The sequence below is a fragment of the Myxine glutinosa genome, chromosome 3, assembly GCF_964187855.1.
Source record: "Myxine glutinosa chromosome 3, kmMyxGlut1.1, whole genome shotgun sequence".
NCBI lineage: Eukaryota > Metazoa > Chordata > Myxini > Myxiniformes > Myxinidae > Myxine > Myxine glutinosa.
In genome coordinates this window covers 23,536,386-23,557,041 of record NC_136263.1, presented here as the reverse complement: position 1 = coordinate 23,557,041, position 20,656 = coordinate 23,536,386, and the positions used below count along the sequence as shown (strand labels likewise).

The 20,656-nt window shown below is 47.0% G+C and overlaps 1 protein-coding gene across 4 annotated transcripts in view; it reads left to right on the top strand.

The window, feature by feature from the left end:
• The window catches only part of LOC137418548 (monocarboxylate transporter 12-like), a 102,178-nt gene that overhangs the window by 17,223 nt on the left and 64,299 nt on the right, over positions 1-20,656 (top strand). For 3 of the 4 annotated variants that reach the window (XM_078773767.1, XM_078773768.1, XM_078773769.1), the window contains 2 exons: positions 5,984-6,106; positions 6,293-6,455. In XM_078773767.1, coding sequence (XP_078629893.1) covers positions 6,349-6,455 — 107 coding nt within the window. In that variant the 5' untranslated portion in view covers positions 5,984-6,106; positions 6,293-6,348. Of the gene's footprint in view, positions 1-5,983; positions 6,107-6,292; positions 6,456-13,970; positions 14,284-20,656 lie in introns of those variants that run through there. The other variant, XM_068111230.2, reaches the window with a different exon arrangement.

Genomic DNA, 20,656 nt, shown 5'->3' with positions numbered 1-20,656 from the left:
TAGAGTTTTTTTTTGTTTTTTTTTGTATACGGAATTGAGGCTCGTGAAAGAGCTGGAAGGTTAAAGGTCAAGGTTCGCTTGTTTGTCTGAGCGATATCTCAGCCATCCTTTGAGCCACGAAGCGAAATGTGGGCAGAATAGTGAACAAGTGCTTGGACAAAAACTGTATTTTTATGCCTCCGCCCCCGAAGGTGGCCACGGGCATTATGTTTTAGTGTTGTCCGTCCGTCCATCCATCCATACGGGCTAAACCTCGTTTTTCTCAGCAACCATATGTCCGATTGAGACGAAACTTTCAGGGTAGGAGTGACACCCATGCAGAATGTTTTAATGATAATTATGACGTCATAGGTCACGTGGTATGGCAGCCATCTTGGATTAAACGCAAAATAATTGAAAAATTATTTCTCGGAAACGGCTGAATGGAAAAATTTGAAACTTGGCACATTGTCAAGTACTCCCTCCCAATGGGGAACAAAAGCGTGGCAATGATGACATCATCGGTGAAGTGATATACCAACCAAAAAGATCTTAATCGAATTCCTTATCCTAAAAATCTGAAATTGCATGCACATGATCTATTACCCATTTGTGTTGAAATATTAAACTTTTTTTTTTTGTATACAAGATCGAGGCTCGTGTAAGAGCTATCTTTAATCACACAAAAAAACGGACACACAAAACATACAATAAAGGGAGCGGGAGGCAAGATGGGGAGAGAGAGGGAAGCACACAAGTACAACAGCAGAGAACAGGAACATCGGGAGATCTGTGGGAGGGAGAGGGAAGCACACAACCAAAGAGAACAGAGACAAGAAAAAAATAAGAAAAAGAGACAAGAGAAACAACAAAAAAAGACAACAGAAACAAGAGAGAGGGAAGACCGGTCTTTGTCCCTGGCGCAAGAGGTTGTGGTGGCGGTGATGAGCTTACTCATTACTCCCAGTGTAGGCGCGCCTGAATAATGAGTATTTCCCCATGCTATACCCTCCCAATCCTCAGGAGGGAAGTCTAAGACCATAAATGACAAATGCAATTTGAATAATGGCCCATTAGCAATGCATTCCATCCCAGCTGACCTGACGGTGGGGGGGGGGGGGGGGGGGGGGGGTCCGTGCAGCGCAGGTAGCATACATGTTTGTATATTGTCTCTCTGTTTCCCCTCCAGCCCCTATCGCTGTCAAGGCCAAAATATTGTAAGCATTTCTCCCCCTGAAATTAGTTGTTATTACTTTATAGTGGTCAAGCATTCTTGTCTTTCCCCCAATGTCCTTGTCTCTCTCTCAAGCTGTCTCGACCACCTCTTTGATTTCTCAGTATGAGATGAGGGAAGGGGTGGGGGGCAATGTTGTGGACTATGTATATGACCGATTTGGCGGGGAGAACTTTAAGATTTCAGTGTATGGCATCGAGACATCCCTGATGTATTGTGCGCACCGCGACTTGCTACTTGCTAATGTGGGTCGTGCTACTGTGCACCAGGGATTGTCTCCTTGGCTCATAGACTGAGATATTCCGTGCATGTATATGAGGGCTCATATAATAAACCTCGTGTGAACAGTTCCAGTGCTTCCTGGGTTTCTTCCTGGGGAAATGGGGAAACAGGGGAGCTGGGTGCTGCCCCCACACCGTTCACTTCCAGATCCAGAAACGAAGAGAGAAAATCTCGGCCATCCAACTCCTTTGTACTCAAGGCTCTGACGTCATCCGACGCCACCCATGCCTGCTCCAACCAGCGAGTCCCTCTCTTCGTTGCTCGACAATCCTAACCAAGCACTGCTCTCCGGGGCGTGGCCTCACGGACCTGCCTGCTCTTGTCACCCGTTGGTGGGATCACCCGTCGGTATTCAGATGCATATCCATAAAGCATATCCTCATCATAAAACTCATCCTCATCGTCTTCATCTTCTTCTCCTGACTCTACATTCTTGTCATATTGCTCTTCTTGTTGTGAGTGTGTGAGTGTGTTGCAACATGAACTATCAGAGCCTTTGCAGAAGCAGTAGCTGGTACAGGCCAGGCCTGCAGCCACGCAGCTGCACTTTGCTGTTAAACAGGGCTTTAACCCAGCTTTGCAGCTACAGCTGATCATTTCCAACACGGCAGGAGGAGCAACGGGGATGGGCATGATGACTTCCTCTCCCTTCTCGCCTTCCTTCTTATTCCATCCAAACTCTGTTATGTCCACAGCTGGTGGGTCAGGGCAGTCTGCTGCTTTCCAAAGCAGCACCTGTAGATGGGCACGCCGTCCATGGAGGAGAGCATTGCGCTCTGTAGGAGGCAGTGTCTTCAGTGCTGGGGGGGGGGGTTTTGTGCTTTCGGTAGATGTCATATCTGGCGACGTTCAGAGATGCCGACTCCCTCTCGTTGTACAGAGCCAGGAAGAAACCACTCACTGCCTCTGTAATCTGTAAATCAGTAGCTCCCTCCTCTCCGATGAAGTGAAGCAGGTCACCAGGTACTACTCTCATGGCCTTGAGTGCGGACACCTTCCCTTTCCCCACGGGATAGGAGGTGGTGTCACATCCGGAGAGAGCATGCATAGCCAGGATGGAGCGACACTGCTCACCGAGATTCTCTACTGTCGAATTGATGTTGAGAATAGTGCCATCCCATCTCTCCATCTGCAGGTTACATGTGATACCCACCTTCCAGCACCAATAGACCATGAGTACGAAAACATCAGTGTCGTCGCTGAGAATGCGGACAGTTTCAGCTCCGCGACTGGCTGCATCCAACATGTATGAGATGAGGGAGACGTCAGCCTCGTCATGAGTGACAATACTGTCTGCTTTGCTGACCATCTTGATGTGATCTCCTATGCTGTGTGTGCACAGGAGCTCACCCAGTCTCCGTTTGTTTGTCTTGTTCTTCATCACTTTGTCGCGGCTAGGTAGAGGGGTTGTCAGTGAGAGTCGGTACTCTGTTGAGCTCTCCCCAGCTCTTCTCTGCCTCTCGTGGTCTTTGGCAGAGACTTGCTCATACCGGTCAAAGATGACAAATGTTTCGGTGATGTAGCGATTAAGCGGGCGCCCCATGCTGGCTGCGAGGTCAGCCACAGTGCCTGACGATGGCAACACCACGTGGTAGATGAGCTGCAATGCATCAACGAGTACAACATGTGGTGGGTGGGGATTGGGGGCAAGGATTCCAAGACGCTGGACGATCACAGACTTGTTACCCTTCCTGAGGCATCCATACTCATCGATGATGGATGCAGGGACCGGGCCGAGCTCGTAGTCAAAGAGGGCAGAGAGCTCCATTCTTCTCTTGCTCCCCACCACCAGCAGCCGAGCAAACAACGCCTCAAGGTCACATATGATCTTCGCATTGACCTTCACTCTTTTTTTGGTGAATGTCATTGTCACCACCTTATTTGAGATGGGCGCATGAAATCTCTCAGGAAGTGATGAAGAGAACAGTGTGCTCATGTCCTGTCCGATCTTCAATGCATCTTGCACATTCACCTTTTCATCTGCCACCTGGCCATTTATGATATGGTGGAGGGTCGCGGTCTCTATGGTGAGTGGATGGGAGTTTTCCTGTAGCACTCTCAGGATTTTAGCCCGGTCCTCCGTGTCCAATTCCCGCCGTCCTTTACCCTCTTCTTTGTGTCTGTTGGGCTTCATTGTCTTATCCGGTGCTTCAGCATCGTCGTAAATCTCATCCAATGACTTGGAGAGATAGGAGCAGATGCCGAAAGATTGGATCCACACGGCGACCTGCTCAGGGTTGGTGGAGATGCCCTTCATGCCTCCTACTCCCTTCCCTTGCTTGATGCATGTCTGCTCCCCAAACATGTCTTCACTCACTGCAGCTGCACCATCAGAGTGGCAGCACACATGGCTTCCAGCGTAAAGGTCATCCTTGGCAGTAGCAGGAAGGTACTGCATGTCGCGCAGATGCCATGTGATCCATCTTGCGTAGTGGTGATGACCGGCCGCAAAGAAATAGGGCAGCATCTCTTCAAGGCAGTGTTGTTGCAGCATCCAATCACCCTCTCTTTCTGCTCGCCAGAACCTGTGAGCTATTAGGGTAGGGGTGATGAAACAATTCACCCATAGCCGGACTAAAAATTAATCTAAATACTCAATATCTCAAAAACGATAGCAGCTAGCGAGATGGGGCTTAGTGCGTTGAACGTGCCAGGTTACGATCTGTTCAAATAAACACTAACATTGAAACTGTAGCTCAACATGAGAGTAGGGGCACTAACCGCGCAAAAAAATGTTGGGTGAAAAAAAATCCACGGGGTTTTACACTCTTTTTTCACATGAAATTTTGATCGCAGGAAATTTTTATAAGAACACTCACGGAAAGCATATCTGTCTAAGTGTATTATGTCCAAATTTCATACAGATCCTTCAAATAGTTTGCTCACACGAAGCATTCAAACGGAGCAATAGAGCGAAACAGAAATTTCAGTGTCCCAGGCCTATGTTTGATAGGGTTAATGCTATTAATGCTAACAAGCCGAAACCCTTGGAACATCCACGGAAGGGAGGATGTGGTGTATGGATAGAGTGTACCATTATGGATGGCATAGGGGATTTGCTTGTCCGAGTAAGAGTTAGGAAGAAAGATGAGAATGAAGAGTGCGTATATGAACAACGTATTTATTGCAATCTACTTAAATGACAACGCTACGATATACTTTTGAAAAATGAATATGATCGACGACACCGGCACAAATGCATGCTCAAGATTGTCCACTCAGTGAACAGCTTGCTTTCGCCTTCGACTGTCCAATCAGCGGACGGCTTGCTTCGCCTTCACCCAGCAGACGCCAATAAGATGGCGTCGTAAGATGGCGTCGTATCGGCAGTTAATCGGATGCTTTTGGGCCCCAACGTCGGCTAATTCAGATTTTTCGAGTATGGCTGTACGTGATAAACAAAGAGCGCGGTTCGTAGATCGTAAATCCATTAGTGCCGTGGGCATCGGGTCACTGGGTGCGGCGTAAAAGGGATAACAAAGTCGAGTCCTTACGCTATTATTATATAGATTTTGCTAATTGCCCAACATATGCAAGTTAGCATCCGGCAGTTTCTAAGTGCTGGGGACCCATACTGTACATTTCTAACTTAAAACGTTGGGGTACTCAACATTTCCGGGTTCACAAGAGGGCTCTATAGGCTTGGCAAGTAGACTATACAGGGGATTAATTCCCCATAATCCCTAAATAATTAACATAATCCCACTCCTCGTCATGGGAGCAATGATACACTCTTACACGACATATGGTCTAACGGATCCCTACTTATGTACATGGAGTTTCTTCTTCTTCACCACGACATACGGAGCATGGTAATTTATACACTTCTACAGTACCTGGCTCTAAGGTAATCATTGTCTACCCCCGCCACAAACGTAACACCCACTACAAACACGTGACTGACTATTTATTTTCCGGGCAACGCCGGGTAACTCTGCTGGTGTTGCATAATGCCTCTTTGGTTGCCTGTTAATAAGTCTTACAGGATGGTGCCGAGGTAGAGCAATTGCCCCTGTTGTCGTCTGGGTTCGATTCCGGACCCGACTATAAAAGTGCTCGATTCGTGCTCCGTCCCTCAGATGTATGTTAAGCCGGGTGTCTTATATGCTAGTATCACTTGGTGGACTTGAAAGATCCCACGGTTCTAAGAGTATGCGATCTATCACCTGCACTCTGAGCAGATTGTAGATTCCTTTAACCTTTAGTCGAACGCCAGACCTGGTCAGCCAGTTCGTGAAAGTCTTGGGCAAAAAAAAATTGCCCCGGCCGACCTCACAAGACGATAGGAATTTTTGGGGCTGTTTGGAGTACACCTGAGTACTCGTCTGATTATAAAAGTTATTTTGGAAGCAATCAAAATTATTTCGAAACGTTGTTTTTGTTTTGGTGCATGACATTTTATGAACTGATGATTATCATTTTCTCACTTGCTTGTTTATCACTGACTTTGTTGTCTAATCCAAGATGTTTTGTTGATGTCTCACTCAGGTTGTTTGCTTTGAAAATGTGTCATTTCTTCCCGTTTAAAGTTAATCTTCCACGACACACAATATAAAGGATTCTGACCAATGGGTAATGACCAAGTGTTACAAAGTTGAACCGAGCTTACAGGTACAAATGTCTTCCTCTGATTTTTGTCACTAAAACATTGTACTAATTGTAGTTGAAGTTGTTTACGATGGATAATCATGGTATTTGGTATCAAAGCTGCTCTCATGTTGAATTTGATCGTTGCTTTATCTCCACTTCTCTGTTTATAACCTCATGTTACCCTCTTGCGTTTACCCACCTCTTCAGTGTGACAACCACATCTTACACTCGTCTTCGGTCAATCAGCATCGAGCGGCCTTGAGATGTCCTCCATCACAGCTGAGGACTCTGTAGTGAGGACCAAGGAAGGTAGTTGGGCGATTGTGGCTGCGGCTTTTGTGGTCTCCGTGTGCACTCGAGCCATGACCAGGCAAGTGAAACGAGTGTTCACGTGACTATTATGGTCGGTTACAAATGCATGCTCAATGCCTTCTTCTTCCTCTTCTTCTTCTTCTTCTTCTTCTTCTTCTCCGTCTTCTTTGTTGTACACCGCTCCTTTCGTATTCCATCCACAGGCGCTGCCATGATGCGTGCTGAAAGGGAGTACTCAGTTTTCACTCCGTTTGTTTTCTTTCTTTCTTTTTTGTTTGCTTGCAAAATCTAAGATTTCAAGTATTGTACACCGCTCCTTTCCTATGCCATCTCCAGGAATTGCAAATCGTCATTGCCGGGCACCGAAGGGGGCTCGGCAGTGATGCACGCTGAAAGAGAGTACTCAGTTTTCACTCTGGTTGTTTTCTTTCTTTCTTTTTTGTTTGCTTGCAAAATCTAAGATTTCAAGTGTTGTACACCGCTCCTTTCCTATGCCATCTCCAGGAATTGCAAATCGTCATTGCCGGGCACCGAAGGGGGCTCGGCAGTGACGCACGCTGAAAGAGAGTACTCAGTTTTCACTCTGGTTGTTTTCTTTCTTTCTTTTTTGTTTGCTTGCAAAATCTAAGATTTCAAGTGTTGTACACCGCTCCTTTCCTATGCCATCTCCAGGAATTGCAAATCGTCATTGCCGGGCACCAAAGGGGGCTCGGCAGTGACGCACGCTGAAAGCGAGTACTCAGTTTTCACTCTGGTTGTTTTCTTTCTTTCTTTTTTGTTTGCTTGCAAAATCTAAGATTTCAAGTGTTGTACACCGCTCCTTTCCTATGCCATCTCCAGGAATTGCAAATCGTCATTGCCGGGCACCGAAGGGGGCTCGGCAGTGACGCACGCTGAAAGAGAGTACTCAGTTTTCACTCTGGTTGTTTTCTTGTTTTCTTGTTTGTTTTCTTGGTTGTTTGTTTTCTTGTTTGTTTGTCCGGGCGATATCTCAGCCATCCTTTGAGACAGGAAGCTGAAATTTCGGCAGAGTCGTGAGCAAGTCCTTTGTCAAAAACGGCATTTTTTGTTTTTTGAATAATCAATTAATTAAGGAGTTATTTAATTATTAGCGATTAATTAAGTACTTATTTAATTAATTAAATTTCCTTTCTCTTCTGACCATTAACTCAGGCACCTTTTGAGTTAGGAAGCTGATATTTGGACATGCCAATGACCAGGTGATTTGGCTGCAAAGGCTATTTTTGATTTATTGATTAATAAATTAATCGATTAATTATTTAATTATTCGATGAATGCCAAAAAAATTTTTTTTTTTAAAGTTACAGATTCTGATGAAATAGTGGTAGTTTATGTGTTCTCTGACCAAATTGATTAATAATTTAATTTTTTAATGATTATTATTTATTTACTTTCATTATTAATCATTTATTTATTTTCTTTCTCATTTGGCCAATATCTCAGGCACCTTTTGAGCTGGGAAGCTAATATTTGGACATGAGTGACCAAGTGATGTGGCTATCAAGGATATTTTTGATTAATTGATTAATCATTTAATTGATTCATTATTTATTGATTAATCGATGAATTATTTATTGAGTAATCAATTAATTATTTAATTTTTTATTAATGACTTATTTAATTACATTTCTAAAACATACATCTTCGGATGAAGCACTAGTGGTTTATTTATGCTATTAGCCAATTGATTATGAAAATATTTTGTGATAATCTTTTCTTGATTTTAATTATACAATTAATCAATCAATTAGTGTACACCTCTCCCTCCCAATGCAGCCTCAATGAGCTGCACTGCGGTATTGCCGGGCGCCAGAGGTGCCCCGGCAATGCCGCGCTGTAGGATATTTAATTATTTGGCATGGGGGCGGTGTACTTTGAATGTATGTGTACTTGTTTTCAAATATTTTCAAGTTACTGTTGTGCGTTATTCTGTCTGTCAGCTGTCTGTTTGTCTGTCTGTCAATCACCTCGAGGTCAAAATTTTAAACCAGTCTTCACGAAACTTCACCAGATGGTAGAGATGGTCACAAGGAAGATGCCGATTGATTTTGAGGTCAAAGGTCATCTTGAGGTCAAATTTATAAAATTGTCATTTTTCATCCGATTGATTTGAAAATTGAACAGCATTTGCATATTGAGTCACTACATTCTTAAAACAACTATTTTTGAGGTCAAGAGGTCAACTGAAGGTCAAACTTCCAAAATCATCAATTTTCATCCAAGTGACTTGAAAATTAAACAGCAATGACCTAGTGCATAACTGAATTGGGAAAACAACCATTTTTTAAAGGTTAATTAAGTCAACTCAAGGTCAAACTTCTAAAATCATAAATTTTCATCTGAAAAATCAGCACTTTTCATCCTATTAACTTGCAAGTTAAACAGCAATTGTATAGTGCCTCATTGAATTTGGAAACCAAGTATTTTAAGGTGAAAGGATCAAAGGTAAACTCAAGGTTTACTCAAGGTAAACTCAAGGTAAACTCAAACCCCCTCCTCCGGTATGATAGACCTGAGCCTCGTCCTGGAGGGGGCGTTGCTATCTTTATTTAAAAAAAACTCTCTTCCTCACTCACCCTGCACTGCCCTCTCTCCACCTCACCCCCAGGAATACCTTTGGCCACGGCTTCCCCTTCGCTCCCACCTTTTGTTCATATGTGTGTTGTACTGTCCATCAAACAGTGATGACTCCATCTACATCTCGCTGTCTGATAATATGGACCAACTTCTATCTACCCATCCCAACTCTCTCTTCCTCATATGTGGTGATTTCAATTGTCACCATGCCAGTTGGCTGGGTGTGGTACTCCCTCTCACCAGCCATGGCTCTTCAGCAAAGGACTTCTGTGACTCACTGGGACTGACACAATCTGTCAATTTCCCGACCCGGATCTCAGTCAACGGAGCATCTTCTCTTCTGGACTTGGTTATGACTAACTTCCCTGAAAATGTCTGCTGCTCTTCTTCTGCTCCAATCGGCTCATCTGATCATGTGCTTGTTAAAGTGGACATCTCTCTGACCATTCTCAGAGAGCCTCCTCAGCGTCGACGAGTCTGGCATTTCACTCAGGCCAACTGGCATGGTCTTCAAGCAGCCATCAATCATCTGGACTGGTCTCCCATCTCTACCGCCTCTGACATCAACTCATCCTGGGAATTCTTCCAAAGTAAATTGCTCTCTCTCATGCACAGATTTATCCCGTCTCGTCTTCAGTTGTTATACCCTTCCTCCCATCCATGGTACATGGAATCTTGTGGTGAGGCTATTGCCCAGAAACAACTTGCTTTCGTCTCCTGGAAAGCAAATCCAACGGAAGGAAATCTCCTTTCCTTTCACAAAGCCAGAAACAAGTGTGTGTCCACCCTCAGGAGAGCCAGGAAACAATATCTCTCCGTTCTCAGGACAGAACTCTCTTATCTGTCTCCCTCTTCCAAATCCTGGTGGCATCTGGTCAAATCTGTTTCTGGTGTTTTTTCCCCCTCCATCCCCTCCCTCACCTCAAACGGCCACCTGGCTGACTCCGCACGTGAAAAAGCTGAATGCCTCAACTATGTGTTTGCCTCTAAATCTTGTGTCCCAAACCCATCCCTCTCTGTACCCACCATACCCAGTCGTACCCAGCTGCTCCTGGACACTGTGTCCTTTCCTCCTGACAAGGTGGAAAAGTTTCTGTCAACCCTCGACTCTGATTCTGCAACTGGACCTGACGGCATCAGCCCACGGGTCCTAAAATCCTGTTCTCTCCGCTCTTTCACTCCCTCTATCTGTTCTCTTCACCCTCTCTTTTGCTCAAGGTCATCTACCATCTGCTTGGAAATCTGCCAACATCACCCCCTTTGCACAAAAAGGTGCAAAAACAGATCCCAGCAACTACAGACCAATCAGCCTTCTCCCAATTATCAGCAAAGTAATGGAATCCATCATTGCTTCAGATATGAAATCTTTCCTCTTCTCCAATGGCTTGATCTCTGATCATCAATTTGGTTTCAGACCTGGTCACTCTACTCTGGACATGCTGCTTCTGCTTTCTCAACAATGGATGGAGGTCCTCAATGCCAAACAGGAAATTAGAGCTGTCTCCCTTGACATATCACGTGCCTTCGATACGGTCTGGCACCCCGCTCTGCTCACCAAACTCTCCTCTTTTGGTATCCATGGAAATCTCCATGCATGGCTGGCGGACTTCCTCTCTAGTCGTAGTCAACGTGTGGCCCTGAATGGGTTTCTCTCATCTTTTCTCTTTCTGTTCAGGCTGGAGTTCCCCAAGGCAGTGTTCTGGGCCCTGTGCTTTTTCTGGTCTTCATCAATGATCTCTCTGACTCTCTTGAAAATCCTCTCTATCTCTTTGCTGATGACTCTACTCTCTGTCGCTCCATTCTTCATCCCTCAGATCGGCAGTCTGCAGCCTACTCACTCTCTGCAGACCTGGACAAAATCACAGACTGGGCAAACAAGTGTAACATGTCTTTCAATCCTGACAAATCTCACACTCTTACGATGTCTCTCCGAAAAGACCGACTGGACAACCGTCCCATCCACTTTCTGAATAATCCTCTCCAAGAAGTTCTGTCACTCAAGCTTTTGGGTCTCACTATCTGCCATGATCTTTCCTGGGAAAACCACATTTCAAATCTGGCCTCCAAAGCCAGTCGCCGACTGAGCATCCTCGGTCATGCGAAGTCCTTCCTTGGCACACCTGAGCTCCTCAGCACATACAAGGCTTTCATCCGCAGCTCAATGGAATACTGCTCTCCCCTCTGGGCTGGTGCTCCTGCCTCACACCTAGCTCGTCTTCACGCTGTTGAAACCAAAGCATTCAGAATCATTGGAATCTCCCGCAAGGGCCTCTCACTCACTCACCGCAGGCAGGTTGGTGGTCTTTCCGTCTTCTACCGACTCCTCTCTGGCCTTGCCCCCCCAGCTCTCTCTGGGCTCTGTCCCGCAAATATTCCTACAGGTCGCACAAGATCTGCCTGCAACCCTCTTATGGTTAAACTGCCAAAATCAAGACCCTCTGCTCACCTTCACTCCTTCATTCCTCTTTTCTCCCGCCTCTGGAACAAACTCCCTCACTCTCTTCAATCCCACTCCACCCTCCAGGTCTTTAAAACAGCTGTTCACGACCATCTCTTATCTTCCCCCATCCAAAACCTTGATCTTTTCTATTCCCGCTAATTTCACCCCAATTCCACTTTTTTGAAATACCAACTTCTGTCCTGGAAGTCCTTGGTGTCCTTGTGTTTTATACTTCTCCCACCCCCCCCCCCCCCTTCCCACGTCTCCTCCCCCCCCCAACCCCTCTCCCTCCCACACATCTCCCTGCTCTTAAATGTTGTGTGCTCTCAAGTGTTTGTGTGCTTCCCCTTCTCTTGTCTTCCGTTCCCTCTTTTTATATATTTTGTTTGTCTGGTTGATTTGTTTGTGAAGTAAATGTCAGCTCTTTCACGAGCCTCGATTCAGTATACAAAAAAAAAAGGAAAAAAAAAGGTCAAACCTCTAAAATCATCAGTTTTCATCTGAAAAATCGTCACTTTTCATCCAATTAACAATTAAACGGCAATTAAACAGTACATCACTAAATTGGGAAACAAACTATTGTTGAGGTCAAAGGTCAACCCAAGGTCAAACTTGTAATATCATCAATTTTAATCTGATTGACCCGAGCTTTGATTAAGATAGTCAATTTTAATGTTAATGTAATGGCCAATTTGATGTATCCATGATAACCTTTTATTTTGGGGAGGGGTGGATTTTGTAAGTATCATGCTCTGCATGACGTCTTCTTGTTGTGCACCTCTCCTTTCCGATTCCATCTCCAGGTTCTGCATGACGTCATCGCTGGGCATCGAGGGGGGCCCGGTGATGAAGTGCGCTGAAAAGGAGTACTCAGTTTTCACTCTGGTTTCTTCCTTTCTTTTTCTATTTCTTTCTTTTTTCCTTTTTTTCTTGTTTGTTTGATGGTTTGTTTGTCCAGGTGATATCTCAGCCATCCTTTGAGCTAGGAAGATGAAATTTCAGCACAATAGTGAGCATGTGCTTTGGCAAAAACCGTATTTCGTTTTTTGATTAATCAATTAATTAATTACTTAATTATTTTATCGATTATTTATTTATTTATTTCCTTTCTCATCTGGGCAATATCTCAGCTACCTTTTGAGCTAGGAAGCTGATATTTGGACACAACAGTGACCATCTGATTTGGATGTAAAGGGCATTTTCGATTTTTTGATGAATCAATTCATCGATTAATTCTTTATTGATGAATAAATTAATTATTTAATTTTTTCGATTAATGACTTATTTAATTAATTTTCTAAAAGTTATAGCTTCGAATGCAGCACTGGTGGTTTAGGTATTCTATTAGCCAATTGAATAATAATTTAATTATTTTATGATTTTTATTTATTTATTTTCATTATATATCACATTTATTTAATTTCTATCTGGGCAATATCTCAGGCACCTTTTGAGCTAGAAAGCTGTTATTCGGACACGACAGTGACCAAGTGATGTAGCTATAAAGGATATATTTGATTTATTCATTAATCAATTAATTGATTAATTATTTAATTATTCTATGAATGACTTAGTTAATTTTCAAAAAGTTAAAGCTTTGGATAAAACACTGTTGGGTGAGGTATGCCATTAGCCAATTGATTAATAAAGCAATTATTTTACGATTATTATTTATTTATTTTAATTGCACAATTCATTAATTAATCAATGAATTATTGTACACTGCTCCCTTCTAATTCCATCTCTATGTGCTGCATCGCGGCATCGCCGGGCGCCGAAGGCACCCCGGCATTATCGTGCGCTGGACTACATATTATTTATTTATTTGGCATGGGAGCAGTGTAGTTTGAATGTAGCTCCAAGTTTTTCTTTCTTTCAAGAATTGTGCTGCATCTTTACATATATCTATATACATGATAAAGGTTAGAATGTGAAGAGACATTCCATGCAGTGCAGGGGAACAGGCGGACATGGGACAAATAGATCAAACTGGACGGATAATAAAAGGGAGACTGAGGGAAGATAAATACATTTTCCACGTTTTAGAGTCATTGTGTTTCACAAAGTTGGCACAAAACAGCCAGGCTTATTCTTTGTCTTGTATCTGAAGATTATCACACCATTCCGACAAAGAGTTAAAGTTCAGAACGTAAATCGGGTGATGTAAGTGTTGTTCTGCACCACTGTTGTAATTGCACATTTTCGAGCATGCATTTAAGTTTGTTCAGTAAGTTATTTTCCGTTATCTGTGCTGATTTTTTTTTCTCTTATCAGTCAAAAACCGGTTGAGTAAGCTGCAAGTGCATTGCAAATAATTTATAGACTTGTTACATGAACAGGCCAACTGAAGAAGCCCATTGACACAGGGTTGCACAAATGTGCTTGAACTAGGCATGACGAGATCCATTTCTCGGCACTCACAAATGCTCAGAGGCCTCTAATAGAATGCATTGTTGAGGGTACAGCTATATGGGTTAACGGGTCTAAGGTTAACTAGTTATATGAACATCCAAGAAGATTCAAAACGTCCCAGAGGGTTAGAAACCTCCAAGATAGATTGGCGCACGACCAATCAGTGGTCCCTGCTGTGCACGTTCGCGAAAGATTATAAAAAGCCATACATAGAGATCTGTGATAGGGAGAGTTGAGAGAGAGAGATTTGTTGGAGAGTGTGCTCATTCGTATGGTGCATGTTGCTAGTGAGCGGTGAGCAATGAGATGCGCGCTTGACGGGAAGGACTCAAAACTGAGGACAAAGGCTGGGAGAAGACCACTAACAGGGGCACGAAGGACATGCCAAAAACAGCCCCATGGAGCCCGGACGAGGAGCGCAGCACATCACACGGGGGTAAATTGATCATCACGTGTGGAGACTGTTGTGGAAAACCATTCAGGTCCGCACAACTTTTAGTCCAACGGTTTGGTTTAATTGCATTTAGATCATCAGATCATTCCTGTAAGTAGAAATACACAATAAGCATACGATGCGACATCTCATAAAGCCATTCATATCAGTCAATGCAAGCAAGCTAGATATTCTATAAAGGCGTACCATTAACGAGGCTACCGATGTAACATGTCACAAGGGAGAAGTCTCGGAGCTCTGACACAGCAACGGGTCTTATAGTCACGCCCCTAGTGGGGGACAACAATGACAGCGAGCAGCGAGCATCCCCACCCGGGTTCAGTACGGATACGATTTCACTACATTCACCCCCCGTCAGAATTATACGGCCGCGTGGCTAAAAGCGAGTGAGCGTCAGCATGGGCGCGGAGTATTAGTCGGCCCAACCGTAGCGGGCCGGGCGGCGAATTTCTCTGCCAGCACGCGTTCGAAATTCCCCGGGTACGGCGTCTCGTAACCCTGTATCCCCGGTGTCAGAGGCGCCAACAGGGTCGGGTGATGAAGGGGGTAACGCCAAGTCGTCGGACCCGGGCAGTCTCGACGGGGGGAGGGTCGGTGGACTGTCGGCGATGGGAGCGTCGGGAGAGGTCATAGTCTCATAGACGGGTTCGACTGGTTCGTCCGATTCCCTACTAAGGTCGTCGACCCCGCAAGGGGCAAGATGACGAACGGAGACAGTAGTCTCACGACCATCAGACGTCATCACACGAGCATGCTCAGGATTAGCCTGGAGAATCTGCACTTTGTCCACAAGGGGGTCGTACTTGCTCGCGCGAACTGCCCGTTTAAGGTAGGCCGGCCCGGGCCCAGCGAGCCAACTGGGCAAAGACCGTATACACCCCGAGCTCCTGGGGTGGTGGAAAAGACGCTCGTGGGGAGTTTGGTTAGTTGCCGTACTCAGGAGTGCCCGGATTGAGTTCAACGCCGCAGGTAGCGACCAAGCCCATTTATCGAGGCCCCGGCCGTGGGTCCGGAGATGGAGCATGACGGCCCTCCAGATAATCCCGTTGAAGCTTTCGATCTGCCCATTAGCCTGGGGTCTATACGGCGTGGTGTAACTAGACGCAACGTTGTTTTGGAGCAGATAGCCGCGCACCTCCTGAGACAAGAAGACTGCACCCCGGTCGGTATGGACATAGGCCGGGTAACCGAACATCGAGAACAAGTTCTGTAAGCAACGCATCACCGTGGCAGCAGTCATGTCCGCGCACATATAAGCAAAGGGGAATCGTGAGTACTCATCAACGATAGTGAGCAGATAGCGAGAGCCGCTCGACACCGGCAAAGGGCCCTTGAAATCCATCGCCAAGCGTTCCCACGGGCGTGTAGCCTTCACCAGAGTCCCCATAGGGGGGTTATAGAAACGCGGTTTGATTTCCGCGCAGATAGCGCAGTCGCGACAGATACGGCGGATATCGTCAATCGAGTAAGGGAGATTCCCACTCCGCACGAAATGAGCGAAACGCGTTACGCCGGGATGGCCCGCAGTAGCATGCAGCACCCGTAGGCCCTCCAACGAGGTGATACCAGCACATGTAGTGGGGCGCGATAAGGCATCGGCGGCCTGGTTATCCTTCCCTGGGCGATATTTGATGGTGTAACAGAAGTCGGCGAGTTCGATACGCCAGCGAGTGATTTTCTCGTTCTTAATGCGCTGGGCGTGTAAGGTGTCGTACATGAACGCAACGCTTTGCTGGTCCGTGATGATTTGGAAGCTCCGCCCGAGTAGGTACGGGCGCCATCGCCGAATAGACTCGACGATCGCATACGCTTCCTTTTCAACGGACGAGTGCCGCCGCTCAGCGGAGGTAAGAGTCCGTGAAAAGAAAGCCACGGGACGTCCCCCTTGGGAGAGGGTCGCCGCGATGGCCTGATCCGAGGCGTCACTTTCGAGGACGAACGAGCCGCTCTCGTCAATGGTTGCTACGGCGGCTCGGGCGATGTCGGTCTTAAGTCCTTCAAAGGCCGTCAATGCGGCCGAACTCAGGGGAAAGGTGTCACAGGCCACAAGGGGGCGAAGTTTCGCGGAGAAATTTTGCACCCATTTGGAGTAATGGGCGAACAGCCCAAGGGCGCGTTTCAGGGAAGCCCGATCGCAGGGAGGGGCCATGTCGAGCAAAGGTCGCAGACGTTCCTTATCCGGAGAGACAGAGCCATGGGTCACGGTGTACCCCAGAAGATCTATGGTGCGTAGGGAGTATCGGCACTTATCCTCGTTCATAGTTAAGTGATACCGTTGCGCGACCTCAAGGAAGCGCTTCAGATTAGCGTCATGGTGCCCTTGGTCATATCCACAAACCGTAAGGTTATCGAGGTAGACGAAAACATCGGTTAAGTGCTCCCGCGCAACGAGGTCATCCATGGCCCTCTGGAAACAAGCGACCCCGTTCGTCACCCCAAAGGGCAATCGTGTAAATTGGTACAACCGCTGCCCCGACTCGAAAGCGGTATAGATACGATCCGCCCTAGAGATAGGGATCTGGTGGTACGCACTACGGAGATCGAGAGTACTATAGACCGAATACTGGGACACCTGTTGCACTAGCGCGTCCATCCCCGGAAGGGGGTAGGCATCCAGCTGTGTAAAGCGGTTAATCGTTTGGGAATAGTCGATTACCATGCGTTTGCGATGGGCCTCACTGCGCACCACTAAGACCTGGGCACGCCACGGCGACCTACTAGGTTCTATGATGCCGTCTTTCAAGAGCTGAGTCGTTTCGTCCGCAATGAATTGCATGTCCGCGCGAGAGTAGCGTCTCGATTTTACCGCGACAGGGGTACAGTCGGAGGTTAGATTGGGGAACAGCGAAAGCGGACGGACGTCCATTTGCGCTAGGGCGCACACCGTTAGCGCGTCGTCCGCCCCCACAACAAGAGTGTCAGGCCCACCGAACTCCATTACCAGACGTCCATGCAGCTTAAGAAAATCGTGTCCTAGCAGAATATCAGCACATAATGCGGGTAAAACCATAAGGTGTACATCAGGGAAAACCCGTCCCTTTAGCACTAGTTTCAATCGGCATTCCCCTTTTGTGCTAAGCCGGAGTCCCTGGGAAGCCATGAAGATCCGTCGTGTAGACCGCCCGATCCGCCATCCATGCCTGAGCACAAGTCGCTGGTCGATAAAACTATCCGTAGATCCGGTGTCCACCAAGGCCTGAACACAATGGCCCTCAACCATAAGGGGAATAAGGGCTTGAGCCAGGCCAGACGAGGCAGCTGGGAGCGGGACTGAGCCCCCCGAATGGGTCGGACCAGCCTCGCGGGTGGATCCTACACCAGCAGCAGTTTTGCGATCGTGGCCGGAGTCTGCGTTGACCATGGGGAATCCATTATCGTCATCAGAGGGCTTTCCCCAGCATTCCGGTGTTTCGCGATTCAAAATCCGATGAGAAAAGGCCTCAGTAGTATTTGACATCGCCTTTTGACACTCCTGGCAGATAAAGGCTTCCGTTGTAGCCGAAATCGCCTTTTTCGTTTGGTCGCTTTGACAAAAGGCTTCCGTAGTATTCGAAATCGCCTTTTTCGTTTGGTCGCTTTGACAAAAGGCTTCCGTAGTAGTATTCGAAATCGCCTTTTTCGTTTGGTCGCTTTGACAAAAGGCTTCCGTAGTATTCGAAAGCTGTTTCTTCCCTTGCGTGGCTCGAGGTTTGGCCAAGGACGCGGCCTTTGTCCCCGATGGAGAATGAGACGGTGGTGGCTTTCCGGTGGCGCCAGTCAAGGTTGTCTGAGCGCCCAGCGGGCCGCAGAGAGGGGCCCTCCCCTTCGAAGACGGGTAAGGCGCTGGGCTCGTGGGTTCTGCTACAAGCCCGTTCAAGGTTGCCGCGCCTGCGCGACCGCGGCTGCGCGAGTCGAAGGGCCGCGAGCCGCGTGCCGATTTCTTGCACACTTTCGCGTAATGTCCCTTTAGCGAGCACAAATGGCAAATAGCGTCACGTGCCGGACACACGACTCGGGCATGACGAGGCCCTCCACAAAAAAAACATGCGGCCCCGCGCAAGGCCTTGGGTCTGCTGGTCGTAACGGCAGCTGTCAGGGTAGGGTCATCCTCCGGAGCATCCCGGAGTTCAGCAGGCGGATCCACGTCCTCGTCAGTGGTCCTCTCCGGCCGGGCGTGTAGTGAGGTGCCCGCCAAAAGGCGCGTGCGATCATAGGCGTTCGATTGCATCCGCGCTTCGGTATACACCGTCGCTTGCTCAACCGCCGTAGCGAAGGTCAGGTCGGTCTTCTCCAAGAGTTTGAGACGTAGTTCCTGAGAGGAGACCCCTGCTATGAAGGCATCTAAAAGTCGATCATCTTTAGCCTGCTCGGGAGTCCGTGGCTGGGCGCTGTCCAGCATGAGCTGCCGGAGCTCCTGGGCGTAATGATCCATAGGCTCGTTGGGTTGCTGCCGTCGCGTCTGCAGCAAATAACGCGCATACACAGGGCTTTTTTCTTTTATATAAAGCCGCTTGAGCTCCGCGACGGTAAGATCATACGTCGTGCATTGAGCGACCGCGTGGTAGACCCGGTAGTCGATTTTTGAGTGTAATATTGCCAGCTTCGCGGCAGGCGTCGGAGCGGTATCAGGCTCATTAAAGAGATGCTCCAGTTGCTTGAGCCAGTGCTTGAGTTGCAAGCCTCCGTCCGTGGCTTGTGGGTCGGCGCTGAAAATGGACACCGTCAACGTCTTGTTGCCAGCCATGTCAGCAGATCTTAAATGCAATTAAGTGTTGTGGAAAACCATTCAGGTCCGCACAACTTTTAGTCCAACGGTTTGGTTTAATTGCATTTAGATCATCAGATCATTCCTGTAAGTAGAAATACACAATAAGCATACGATGCGACATCTCATAAAGCCATTCATATCAGTCAATGCAAGCAAGCTAGATATTCTATAAAGGCGTACCATTAACGAGGCTACCGATGTAACATGTCACAAGGGAGAAGTCTCGGAGCTCTGACACAGCAACGGGTCTTATAGTCACGCCCCTAGTGGGGGACAACAATGACAGCGAGCAGCGAGCATCCCCACCCGGGTTCAGTACGGATACGATTTCACTACAGAGACGTCCCTTTCAGTCTTGTCACCTCTTACCTGTTATGTGTGTCGGTCTGTCTGTCTAAGTTCTTTTGCATAAGCCATCAAGACTATGCGGATGATTGTTACAGTCGCTTTGCTATGCAGTGTCATACCCTGTCTTTAAGTGCTCGATTTCTTCCCTCCCCGCCCTCCCTCTTTTTTTTTTATATCTCCCTCTCTGCCTCTGTCTCTGTATCTGTCTCTGTATCTGTATCTGTATCTGTGTGTATCTGTCTCTGTATCTGTCTCTGTCTCTCTCTCTCTGCCTCTGTATCTGTCTCTGTATCTGTATCTGTCTCTGTATCTGTCTCTGTATCTGTCTCTGTATCTGTCTCTGTCTCTCTCTCTCTGCCTCTGTATCTGTCTCTGTATCTGTATCTGTCTCTGTATCTGTCTCTGTATCTGTCTCTGTATCTGTCTCTGTATCAGTCTCTGTATCGGTCTCTGTCTCTGTATCTGTCTCTCTGCCTCCGCCTCTGCCTCTGCCTCCGCCTCCGCCTCTGCCTCTGCCTCTGCCTCCGCCTCCGCCTCCGCCTCCGCTTCCGCCTCCGCCTCCGCCTCCGCCTCCGTCTCCGTCTCTCTCTGTCTCTCTCTCCTTCCCTATCCCTTTTGAATAAACCCTGTGTTTTCACGATTGAAGTGCTGGTTGGTGCATGGTCCAGAATTGGGAGCATGAAACCACAGCTCGAGTAAAGCCGTGACTGTTGGAAATTCGTGCCAAAACCTCATAAGGAGGTACAAAATGTGACGGTTCGTTAAGAGTTTTAGCTTGGCCCATTTTTTCGAACTGATGAAATCATAGTTGACAGGCTCGTTGGAGTTGATTAGAAGCTCCAATGATGTCTCTGCTTTACAACGTTGTATGCGAGATTTCTCTGCAGCCTCTTCCGGTGGGATCAATTGGAATAAAAGTACAGCATTATGGTGTGGCAAAGGCAATCTCTCTTGTGTATCACCACCCTCACTCCCACACAACCTGGTCTGGAGAACGGACGGGGTTAAATATCTTGGAGTGCATATCGGTAATCGTGAAACAGAAATGAAAAATTGGGAAGGAGTGTTGGAGCAAATTATGCACAGATTGAAAGCATGGGAAGGACTGCTGAGGTCCATCTCCTATCGAGGCCGTACCCTTGTCATAAACAATCTGGTTGCAACAAAATTATGGCACAGAATTATTGCTTTACAGCCATCAAACCAACTAATTATGGCTACTCAGCGAATGCTAGTAAACAAACTTCTTTTGGAGTGGCT